The sequence below is a fragment of the Amblyraja radiata genome, chromosome 20, assembly GCF_010909765.2.
Source record: "Amblyraja radiata isolate CabotCenter1 chromosome 20, sAmbRad1.1.pri, whole genome shotgun sequence".
In the NCBI taxonomy this organism is placed as follows: Eukaryota; Metazoa; Chordata; class Chondrichthyes; order Rajiformes; family Rajidae; genus Amblyraja; species Amblyraja radiata.
Window position 1 is genome coordinate 21,196,710 of NC_045975.1, and position 13,381 is coordinate 21,210,090.

The 13,381-nt window shown below is 37.8% G+C and overlaps 1 protein-coding gene across 1 annotated transcript in view; it reads left to right on the plus strand.

Annotated features, from left to right (window-relative positions):
• Nucleotides 1-13,153, plus strand: part of tmem9b (TMEM9 domain family member B) — a 29,911-nt gene extending 16,758 nt beyond the window's left edge. The window contains exon 5 of the mRNA XM_033038983.1: nucleotides 8,984-13,153. Within this exon, the coding sequence (XP_032894874.1) occupies nucleotides 8,984-9,139 (156 nt within the window). The 3' untranslated portion in view covers nucleotides 9,140-13,153. The remainder of the gene's footprint in view (nucleotides 1-8,983) is intronic.
• The last annotated feature ends 228 nt before the right edge of the window (nucleotides 13,154-13,381 follow it).

Here is a 13,381-nt window from a genome sequence, read left to right on the forward strand (position 1 = left end):
ATTTGCCATTTTTGTACTAAACTGACCAGATGAATAATTTATTATCCTGCAGTCTAAAGCTCTCCTCCACAGTACAGAAGACTCCTGCAATACCTCTTTAGTTTTAGGTTTAAATTATTCATCTCTATTACTGGACCATGAGGTTAAGTACTGAGCTCTATGTAGTCCGTCTAGTAATAGCTTTCCAGTGACAAAAATACACATCTATTATTACACATCTACACTTTGTTTCCTACAACTTAATCATTTATGAACCCAATTTCTTCTTATTTTGTATCCCATGAGCATTTACCTTTTTGATCAGCAAAGGCTGTGACAAGTAGACGGGTACATGGATAGGACAGGTTCGGAGGGATATAGTCCAAAAGCAGACCGTTGGGACTAATGTAGAATGGACATGTTGGTCGGTGTGGGCAGTTGGGCCGAAGAGCCTGTTTCCACGCTGTCTGACTAGTTCTATGACAAGCTCACTCATACCCATCATACTTTTCACAGTTGTTTTAATACAGCAACCTGCGTGGCTTTATTGATATCTATTTTGATTACAATTATGCCCAACCTAATCTAACCAAATGTTTTCTGTTAATTAATTTTAATGGATATTTGTTGTTGGCTAGGGCTTGGTAACTTGTTTCCCCTCCAAATGGTCAGCATGATTCTGCATTCTTCCAAATTTGGAATAATGCAAGGTTATAATAAATTGAGAAGAGATGAAAGCAAATTCTTGTTTTAAATTGGCAATATAATAATTGGAATTTAATATAGACATTATTAAAAAGCAGTGTAAATATGTGACTAAATAAAATGAAAGTAAAATGTGTTGGTTTAATTATAACTCCTAATTACTTGGAAGCCAAAGTCTTAGTGATGCAGTACTAAGCCAAAGAAATCCGATTATGGTGAGTTACCCTGTCTCATCCAGGGTAACTCATCAGAATCGGACTTCCAGGATTTAATTGACTCTATTGATCAACTTCCAGGTGATTCACCCCCTCCCCCCCGCCATGCTGATGTTTCCTGGAAACATTCATTATTTAAGGTATAGGACTACATAGAACAGTGCAGAACAGGAACTTCGGCCCATTCTGTCTGTGCCGCACATAATGCCAAGAGCAACTCTTATCTCTCCGCATAAAATCCACATCATTCCCTGCATATTCATGTGCCTATCCTAGAGTATCCTAAATGCCACTGTTGTGTCTGCCTCCATCACCCCATCAGTATGTTTCAGGCTCACCAGGTTTAACGTGATGCTCACCGTCCTATAAATTCTTGGATTCTCTCGACTTCCCTTTCTAAATAAAGGAACAATATTAGTTGCTCTCCAGTCCTACTGGTCCTTGTCTGTAGCTAGAGAAAACGCAAAGATCTTCATCAAGGCTCCCACAATCTACTCTCTTGCCTCTCTCAATTTTAATAAGATTCATGCTCTTTAGGAGACTGCAGTAAATAAAAGGAAAAATGTATTACATCTGTTCAAGCTAAACGAGGACACGTCTATCATCCAGGTATAACATTGCAACTCCAATAAACAGGTGCACAGAGTTACAATGCAATAAATTGCTAAAAATATTTATGCTATTTATTGCTTTTAATGTGTAAATATGTTCTATTTTCTCTGAGCATCGTACTTTACATTTGTTTTGTACTCTGCAGGGGTATCATCTTTGGTTACTGACCACCATTCTATCCACCTGTGTGTATACTATAAGACATCTGCTGCAAAGCAATGTTTTCATAACATAAAATTTCCAAATGATACCAGGCTGCAAATGCTGTATTGACGTGAAGCTGCAGTAGACAATCCAAGATGGCCATACTAACATCACCAAAATAGCTATAGAGATGTATGACTGCCCATAATGTATTGCTGATGAAAAATGTTGGATGCTGAATAAAAGCTGTTAGCCTCATGATGCAGAATGACCACTGGTAATTTTGGATGTCGCCCAGATGACATGCAAAATATTTCATTATATTTAAGAGTCTGAATTTTGATTGGGTGTTTTGGCATCTTAAATCTTGGTAAATTATTCAGATTTGCTATAAAATTACAACATAGACAGTTCAACTGTAATTATTCTCATTATGATGATGAAATGTAGTTTAAAGATACAACCCTTTCCTATTCCAAAGCATGAAATTAGGCAAACATCAAGCAACTTTTTGCGTATAACATGAATTTATAGAGCAAATAGATGACAAAGCACAGTCCCATGGTTCCTGGAGGTCTGTGACAAAAACAAAATCAAGGAAGAACTCGAATAACATTTCTGTTGGAATTCTTTGAAGAAGAAAATAACAGGACAGACAGCCAGTGGATGTTGTTTACCTAAATTTTCAGAACCCCTTTGATAAGGTGCCGCAGGTGAGGCTGCTAAAGAAGATGATAGCCCATGGTATCAAAGGGAAGATACTAGCATGGATAGCAGGTTGGCTGGATGGCAGAAGGCAACGAGTGGCAATAAAGGCGGCTTTAGCTGCCAGTGACAAGCAGTTCCGCAGGGGCTGGTGCTGGGGCTGTTACTCTTCAGTTGTATATTAATGATTTGGATGAGGGGATTGAAGGCTTTGTGGCCAAATGTGCAGATGATACGAAGATATGTGGAGGGGCAGGTGGTGTAAAGAAAGCAGGGACTCTGCAGAAGGACTTTGACAAATTGGGCAGGGACATGGCAGATGAAATACAGCATAGCAAAGTGTGGAGTCATGCATTTTGCTAGTAGGAATAAAGACGTAGAATATTTTCCAAATGGGGAGAGAACGGAGATGCAAAGGGACGTGGGAGTGCCGGTGCAGGATTCCCAAAAAGTTAATTTGCAATCGAATTGATCGTGAGGAAGGCAAACGCAATGCTGGCATTTATTTCGAGAGGTCCAGAATACAAATACGGATTAAATGCTGAGGCTTTATAAAGTGCTGGTCAGACTGCATTTGGAGAATTATAAGCAATATTGGGCACCATATCTGAGAGAAGGTCCAAAGGAGGTTTTGCAATTATCCTAAAAATAAATTCACTCAAAAATCTCTAATATTTGTCATTTCCACCCTGGGAAAAAAACTCTTACTATCTACCCTACCCATACTACTCATAATTGTATATACTTCTAGCAGAATACAATACCCCTCATCTTCTGATGCTCCAGAAAAATAAGTCTAAATTTGTCCAACCTCTAGGTGAAATTCCTACATTCTCTCCAAAGTCTCCATATCCTTCCTATGGCAACCAGAACTACACACAATACACCAAATATGGCCTAACCAAGATTTTATACATCGGCCACAAATTCCAACTTCTATACTCTGTCCCAACCGATAAAGACAAGCATGCTGTACACTTTTTTAATCATTCTATCCATTTGTGTCTTGCCACTTGCAACCAGAGACCCTCTGTACATCAATAGGTCTGCCATTTCCCGTTTACTTTCCTCTTGCATTTGCCTCCCAAAATACACCTTGCGTTTGGCTGGATTAAACTCCATCTGCCATTTTGACTCTCCAACTAATCTGAATTCTATTGTATCATTTGACAACCTTCCATGCTATCCACAATTCCACCAGTTTTCAGGTAATTTGCAAGCTTATTGAATCGCCTTCATTTTCATCTAAATCAATGTGGAACCTGCACATTTGCTGAGATATTCTTGTTGGTGTATCTATCAATATGTTGGACTGGTCAAACCAGATGGGGTCTGGGACAGAGGACAAACTTGCTGAATTCTCCAGCTTTTATACTGGTTAGACCTAGCACAGGAACCACGAGTCCCATCATTTAAGTAAAGGCTTTAAGGTAAGAATATGGTTAGCCATTATTTAATTGTGTTTTTTGGCTTATTTTTCTTTAATATTTTTTTCTCATATTTTTACTTTTTTTTTGAATGGCTGATATATAAAGAACTGTTGAAAGGACCTGATAACTTTGACAAATGACAAACTTGGGAAGTAGTTTTGCTATTTTACAGAGGTTTCTTTTCAGCAATTTTGCAAATGGCACTTGCTCCAGCTTGCCTATATAACCCAATGACATTGCACAAGGACTATAATGGATGGGATTTATATAGCGCCTTTCTAATACTCAAGGCGCTTTAAACTATGCCAGTTGAGTCCAAGAGACTTTGCACTTGCAAATTCTGATGCACAGAAGATAAGTGCAAATTTGAGAGTAGGTGGCAAGACACTCAACAAGATATTCCATTATCTTTTCTGTTCTGTTCACAGATTTACTGACATAGAAACATAGAAAATAGGTGCAGGAGTAGGCCATTCGGCCCTTCGAGCCTGCACTGCCATTCAATATGATCATGGCTGATCATTCAACTCAGTATCCTGTACCTGCCTTCTCTCCATATCCCCTGATCCCTTTAGCCACAAGGGCCAAATCTAACTCCCTCTTAAATATAGCCAATGAACTGGCCTCAACTACATTCAGTGGCAGAGAATTCCAGAGATTCACCACTCTCTGTGTAAAAAATGTTTTTCTCATCGCAGTCCTAAAAGATTTCCCCTTTATCCTTAAACTGTGACCCCTTGTTCTGGACTCCCTCAACATCGGGAACAATCTTCCTGCATCTAGCCTGTCCAACCCCTTAAGAATTTTGTAAGTTTCTATAAGATCCCCCCTCAATGTTCTAAATTCTAGCGAGCACAAGCTGAGTCTATCCATTCTTTCTTCATATGAAAGTCCTGACATCCCAGGAATCAGTCTGGTGAACCTTCTCTGTACTCCCTCTATGGCAAGAATGTCCTTCCTCAGATTAGGAGACCAAAACTGTAACCAATACTCCAGGTGTGGTCTCACCAAGACCCTGTACAACTGCAGTAGAACCTCCCTGCTCCTATACTCAATCCTTTTGCTATGAATGCTAACATACCATTCGCTTTCTTCATTGCCTGCTGCACCTGCATGTACTTTCAATGACTGGTGTACCATGACACCCAGGTCTCGTTGCATCTCCCCTTTTCCTAATTGGCCACCTAATCAGCCTAATCTGACATTGATGGTTTCAAGCATTTACTATTTATTTTGTTTGGTAGTGGCTTTTGTGACTTGCTATTTTTTTTATTGAGATATTAATTTTATTACCACAGTGAAAAATATTAAAAAAGGAAGTGTTAAATGCCATTAAATGGCATTGTTGAGATCTTTCTCTATAATCAGGTTACTCAAAGGAGGAGCTCAATTCATTAAACATGGCAGAACGTTGGATAGCATTTAGGACTGGAACCTTGATTTATTTAGCCCTTGGTCATTTAGCCCTGAACTTCTAAAGCCATAAATACTACCTTACTGCTGCCATTGCCAGAGTTAGGCCACAATTTGAATGTGAGGATTTATTTATCCTTTGACTCAACCACTGATTTATTAATGAAGCCTTTGAATGCCATTTGTATTTGTGGGATTACTTGCAAAATAAGTGTGCCATAAGGACAGTTGTGCAAATGATGGATTTCGAACTAGCACTGGGTGCCTCTGCTTTTAAATATTTGTGGTCATCTTTGTTGACAGATGTCTTTCTGGTATTGTATTTCTAAAGTATTGCCCCAGGCTCTATTTAGAATATGCTATGAAAGACAAGGCGTTGACTTTGCTATATTTAAAAAAGAACAATTCTTAATTGCAAAATTGTTTGACATTATTGAATTCTTTCAGAGGCAAGATTAGAATTTTAACCTATTAAACTTTGCTTACTTTGTATCTGATTATTTATAAATTATATCATGGAACAAATAAGGTTCCTATGCAATTTTGAATCTTAGTGAAGTTTTGTGAAATGGACAGATAATCTTGCTTTAAATGTAAGCATGGGCAGTTTCTGTTTGAGAGGATTGTGCCGTTGGATGAATTTACTTGTCACTGAAGTAGTTACTGACATTTGCAAAACGTAAATTCACAAGCAGAACAGGTAGAACGTGTTGCCTCAATGTTATTATGAAGTGCCAACAAGCATTTGAATTGTAAAAGCAAATTTCACCGCATCTTGACAGTTTTGCTGTGGAAACTCAACCGTCCAACAGAACCTCTGCCGCCCCAAGCCATTTCTAAGCATCTTGGCTCAGGTGCAAGAGGCCCTTGCCCCAGAACTGCAGGCTAACAGAACTTTGGAGATACTGGAACCTGACATTCTGAAGAAAGTTCTTCACTTTTATTTGTGTTTGTAGAGTTTATCTAGTTTACATTTCATTTACTGAGAAAACCAATGCAGACTTGCAGGTGTTCACCTAAGAATGAAGATTAATGTGAGTAATTAGAGCATTTGTCGGTTAAAAATACAGCTGTATTCTTCAGTACTGTTTTGCATTTTCAACAGAATGTTTAGGGGTCGCTTTTTTCCGATTCACTATCGTCCAGCAACTCTGTTTATTATTTAACATTGTGCACTTCACCTATTCTGCTTAGTATCAACTTAACATGGGTCTGTTTGTGGTCTCCGATTCCACCAAGATATACGAATAGTTATCTGCTCATGTATACCAAGTATGCACATTCTGTGTCTTATTGGAAAGACTCTTTAGTCAGGTGGTTGTAGCTGTTGATTGCTGGATTAATAAATTAAACAATGATATCCAATATTCACAGGTTTAAGGATGTATCCGCAGTTGTAGCAATTAAATAATAATTAGGGTGTGTTTTTATTTTCATAAGATGGTTTGCAGGAGCTGATTGTGAAGTAAAGATTTGACTTTGATTCAATAGATAGCATCAGGAATTATAACTGTAATTCAAGCTTTTTAAATATTATTATGTTACTGTCAATGGCAATTACATATCCAACTTATAACAAAAGCAATCAACAATTTCACCACAGTGCTTATGGCACAATGTATAGATTATTTATACATGCAGGACACTGAAGTGTAATAAGTCTGGGATTCTTTACAAGCAACTTTGAAAATGAATAACAAATGCAGAATATTGTATATTGGAAATACGCTAAAATATTGATAATCAGATATTGATTGGGTATTTCACTGGATATTTTTAAGGCAGAGATGACAAATTCTTGATTAGAACAGTTGCCAAGGGTTATATGGAGAAGGCAGGAAAATGGGATTAGGAGGCAGAGATCAGCCGTGATTGACTGGCGGAGTAGGCTCGATGGGCTAAATGGCCTAATTCTTTAAAAAAATGAATTTATTGGATTATTTGGAAATGCTGTAGTTTCAGCATCTGTCTTGCTGTGGTCCTGGTTCTTACGCTCATTTAAACCCACTGCGGCCACGTTTCTCTGCTCCCATTAAACTCACTGGCTTCAATGCAGATAAAATAAAAGGTTTTTAACTTTTTACAGTATATTTTTGCACAATGAGATCGATTTGTTCCACACACTTATTGTTGTAGCATTTCTCACTTTTGTGGTAGTTATGTTGAATTTCAATAATAAGGGTATTTCAACAGAAAGGCTATTTCAAGTTATTGGCAATTACATGAAACATGGCTACTCTGCAATGGTTGCACCAAATTAGACTATTTGCCATGTAGAATGCTTTTTCAGACAGTTAGCAGTAACTTTTCCTAGTAAGGTCGCACAATATAATTAAAAGTTTCCAATCAAAGTGAAATGCTTTCTCATGCAGTTGGCAATTCCTGTGAAGATTGTATAAATTGCCAATCGATTAAACATCGTGAATTACATAAAGAAGTCATTTACAACAAAGGTTATTGCAAAGTTCTGCTTAGGTAATGGTAATTGAATGAAACACAGCTGCTCTGCTATTGGAAACTGTTTTTCATATGGTTAATAATATTTTTTCCTAGGAAGGTTGTACAACCAAATAAATGTTTCCAATTGATTCATCGCCCTGAATTACAATTCCACCATTTTCTTTTACTCTTTTTCTTTCTTCATCTACTTTCTGGCACACTTGGTTCTGGAACGGTATCGCAATGATCCGCCTAGGCTGGTGCCGAAATGTCAGCCCGCAAAGTTGGCCTTGGAAGTTGACTATAGAACGGAGCTGCCGGAGTTCTAGAGCCCCGGCCGCAGGGGGCAAATTCAACCCGTCAATCGGTCACATAAACCCTGATACGGTCAAGATTGGCCGCCTCACCCGGTCTAGGCACCACATTATCGTTGGGACTTCCGGGGGGGGGGGGGGGGGGGGGGGGGGGGGGGGGATTTTTGTCTCTATTAAAGGAGTTGCCGAGCCACCAGGAAAATTGGTGGTTGACCTGTACATAATCTTAAGTGGTTTTCAACAGGTTGTTCCAAGTTTCACTTTAGATAGTGGCAAATGAATGAAACAGCTACACATGCAAATGCATTTGAAAATGCAGAATTAGACATGTTTGCAGTAGGTAGAATAGTTTATCATATGGTTAGCAATAACTTTTCCTAGTAAAGTGGCACAACCTTATAAACGTCTCGAATCGATTCAGCATCATGAATTGCATAAACCTGCTATAGGAAAGATGTTGTTGCAGGAAAGAGTGCAGAGAAGATTAATGAGATTCTTGCCAGGACTTGATGGCCTTAGCTATAGGGAGCGTTTGAGCAGGCTAGGACTTTTTCCTTAGAACGCAGGAGGATGAGTGATGATCTTAAATGTATAAGATCATGAGGGGAGTAGATAGCACAGAGTATTTTATCCAGATTGGGGGAATCAAGTACCAGAGGACATAGGTTGAAGGTGAGAGGGAAGATATTTAATAAACTGGAGGGGGGAGGGGTTACTTTTTCCACACAGTGTGGTGGGATTATGGAACAAACTGCCAGAGAAGATAGTTGAGGCAGATACTATAACAAAATTTAAAAGACATTTGGACAGGTACATGGATAGAAAGGTTTAGAGGGATATTGGCCCAACTCGGGCAAGTGGAACTATTGCAGATGGGGCATCTTGGTCGACAAGGAGAAGTTGGGCTGAAGGGACTGTTTCCATGGTGTATAGCTCTAAGATATCTGTTAGTCCAAGGTTTCTACTTTCATTGATTATTTTGTATATCTACTTCTATTTTGTCTAAAGTGCATTTGCTTCCTTTTAGGACACACAACCATTTGCCAACGCCCATGATGTGCTCTCCCATTCTCGTTCACGTTCTAATATGTTGAATAAAGTTGAATATGCACAGCAGCGCTGGAAAAGACAAGTTCAAGAACAAAGGAAATCAGTCTTTGATCGTCATGTTGTCCTCAGCTAAAAACAATGAATTTTAAAGAATGTACTGGAAATCTCAGTGGATCGACAGAAACAATCTGACTGATTTCTCCAAGACATTACCTGCTGGTAGAATTTCTTTAGCTTTGGCACCTTGATGTCAATTCTTTGACACCTGAGTGTAATGTTTGATATTATCTTGTAATTGAAAATTTTCTTTAGTATAGTTTACCGCAACCACTGCCCATCAATAAATTATGATATTGCTAGGGAACATGTTGCACAGGATAATATGATTAATATTAATTAAATCCTAATTATAAAATACTTTAAATTAATATATTTTTCTGGTTGCTTTAATTATCTGGTGCAGTTACAGAAAGAATCTGCAGTTACATGGGATATTGATATGCTATGAAAATAATAATCTTAATATGATCACAGATGATTGTTAATGGAACTAATTATTTTCAAGAGTTTACGCACTCCCAGTTTGAGAGAAGAGCCGAAGACTTTTGTTGACACTCAACACCGAATTTTCATTTTCGTTTTTAAACTGAATTTTTAATGAATTAATAAAGCCTAAGGATGACAACTATAAACATAATTATGAAGGCGGCTGATCAAGTATTATGCTAGTACGTGTTCTGGCTAATCAGTTGTTGTTTACAACCGATCCGATAAAGAGTAGAAAAAGATCATCAACATCCACTGATTACAAGATTAAATAGTTAGTCTCGTTTATTGTTGCAGACTCGAGCATTGCAGAAGTTAAATATTTCTTTTTGAAAGATGATATTGACCTATGATACACTTTTAAAGTTATTTGTTTACACCAGTATTGTATAGAAGTGCCTGTTCTTCATTCTATATCAATAGATGAGTTTTCAGGAGAGTTAGATCATGGAGAGTTAGGACACGATGGCGCAGCGGTAGAGTTGCTGACGTACAGCGAATGCAGTGCCGGAGACCCGGGTTCGATCCCGACTACTGCTGTCTGTACGGAGCTTTACGTTCTCCCCGGTACCTGCGTGGGTTTTCTCCGAGTGGGTTTTCTTCAGTTTCCTCCCACGCTCCAAAGACGTGCAGGTTTGTAGGTTAATTGGCTTGGTAAATGTAAAAATTGTCCCTGGTGGGAGTCGGATAGTGTTAATGGGCGGGGATCGCTGGTCGGCACGGACCCAATGGGCCGAAGGGCCTGTTTCCATGCGGTATCTCTAAACTATATGTTGCATTCCAACTTTTCTCCCTTTCACCATTTTGACCGTAGACACTCATTCTGGAGCAAGATTTTGTTGGTGTTTCTAACAGCTACATTACTAAAATGTTAGGGAAGACATTATATTGGGAACTGTGCTATTGTGGAAAACATAGTCAAGATCAATGCTGTTTGTGTCTATTTGAGCACGTGAAGTATTGGGCAACAGTTTAGGAGCAGATAATCTCGCCAGTCTATGACATTTTTCTTTCCTTTAACTGATGAGACCAGATTGCATTGTCTTTCTCTGTCACAACTGCCTTGCATCAAATATTTGTTATTTCAATCCAGTGATGGGACAATACATTTTTCTTCTCTGCATCAGTACTCTGATTCCAAGGAGAGGAGGCCCGACCTGTATAATTAAATATTAACATGATCATTTACATTTTTATTCCATATGTAGTGATTTTTCTCTGTCAGTCTGCGAAATCTACTGATCCTATCTGCTGTAGGTTTTCTATCCAAAATGTTTTGTAACTAGCTCTGAGAATGATTAAAAATGGCTATTTCACCTCTACCTTGCATGAGAAAGGCCACTCTTTCATGACTGCATGTGTGCAACGACTCATCTAAATCTATCTTGCCGAATGGTGTAAACTGGACAACAGGTGCCTTCTAATACAGAGGTACCATCTTTGAAATCTATTTGATATACCAACACATTGCCAGTTGCATTTTTACTGGTCAATGTTGGCCGCACAAACTTTAAACAAGCTTTTAAACTGTACTTGTTTATTTTTTACACAGGAAAACTCTTATATTGTACTCTGAAATGACATTCATTACAAGTATGTTTAAATTTGAATTCAAAATATATCATGCCACAGGACATTTATCAGATTCATCTCTTTAATTTTTGTTTTGTATTAATCATTCAATGGCTATTATTCTGACCACTGGCTGCACAATTAATTGCCTGGGTCTGCATAGGAATTTAAAAAAAAAACTATTCTGTAATTATATGGAATCGACTACATAAGACTTAAATTAAGTGGTATTTCTCTCAAATCCTTTTCTCCAAATTCTGCAAATGTACATGGTCTGGGAACTTAGTGTTTTTGTTGCAAGTAATGATTAAATCTAAAAATCCTTACTCTTATTTAGAATCATACAGCATAGAAACAGGCCCTTCGGCCCAACTTGCTGATGCCAACCAAGGTGCCCCATCTACACTAGTCCCACCTGTGTGCATTTGGTCCACATCCTTCTAAACCTTTCCATCCAAGCACCTATCCAAATGATCAATTCAATTGCTGTGAGCAATGTAATTATGTAATGTGAAGAAAAACATAGTTGGATCATTTTTTGCACAAGGATTGCATTTTGAAATACATTTAAATGGTATGGTCATTAATATTCTTGTTACCCCATCTCAAGAGTTGCCATATGTTGAAATGCCTCATTGAAATCGTCTCAATTTCACCTCAACAGGCCACAGAAGCAAACAACTACTTTTGTAGTTATTTTTTTGTCGATTTGTAGATTAATTCGCCTCTATAAATTGTCCCTAGTCTGTAGGGAGTGGATGGCAAAATAGGATAACATAGAACTAATGTCAATGATCGATGGTCAGTGCGGACTCGGTGGGCCGAAGGGCCTGTTTCCATTTTGTATCTCTAAACCAAACTAATTAAATGGTAAAACATTTTCCTGGTAGGCTTTAATGAAACATTTTTGTTTATGTCAATTTAGATAAGTAATAGCTTGTAAGTGTTACGCAGACTGATTAGCCACTGAAACACCCGTATTTCATTAGATCAACTGAACTATTAATTATATCTTTCTGATAGTCTCGCTCTCCATCACCTTCAGTATTTCCAATAATTTATTGAATTCATGCATGCAAATATTTATGGAAACTCTTTAAACAATAGATTATCACTGAGAGTGTTACATTCTTCCATTCCACTGAAAAATGTTTAGCTTATCTCTAATTCTCTTCTTCCGTGTTTTTAAATTGTGCCAGTATTCATCATCAACAAGCGGAAACATTCTATCATTCTTTACTGCATCATTTATTATTATTATGAAGCGCTACCAAGCCATTTCCCATCCTCATAATCATACATAAGAAACATTGATATTGGTAAATTAAATACATTTAACGATAAATTTGCTGATATTCTGTCCTTTAACCCTATTTTCTATTGGCATCGGTGCTCCAGCTTTCTTATGTCAGCCTGGGTAGCTTATTGTTGCAAATAATTCAAAAGGTTATCTTCCAACAGCGAGTGTTGCGAATAAGCTTTTTGGATGAGCTACTTGATGACTGTTTAGGATTTATTCAACTGCCATGGTTAGACGATGGAGTTACCAAGTAGGTTTCAGATTTTTATCCCTGTGGCAAAAACAATTTACAATTTTATCTTTCAAAGAAGACTTTATCAGACTTAAAAGTTCACAAATCATGATCGCCACAATGTAGAAGTCGACCAGTCCGCATGATGTATATTCAGGTTATCACCTTTATCCATTTTCATTGTATGCATGATCAAACTATAACAAAAATAATCTTGCCTAAATTAAATACCGGTAAATATACTTTGTTTCAAGTTTTTGGTTAAATAGAGCTAATCCTCATATTGAGGCTCATCCAACTGCCTGCCAAATATACATCAAAGGAGGTTCAATTTGACTTTGCATAATCTCTTCTTCCCTATCAGTTGAATACGCCCACCCATCAAACACAGAAAATTAGTAAGATATAGATTTGTATTTGTAATCTTTAGCACCCTGTTTTAAGATGTACAGTGAAACTTTGTATACTTTTTTTCTTTAATAAATTTTATTTCTGTACTACTTAACAAAATATTTCTATCATTGCTTCACATTTCTCTGGGGTTGTTTCTATTCAATGGGCCGTACTTCCTAAGCGTTCTAAGGAAGTAGAGACGTTGGTGTGCTTTCTTGGCCGTTGCTTCGATATGGCTAGTCCAGGACAAGTTGCTGGTAGTATTTACTCCTCGGAATTTGATGCTTTCAAACATCTCCACTATGGCGCCGTCAATGTTAACCGGGGTAGAT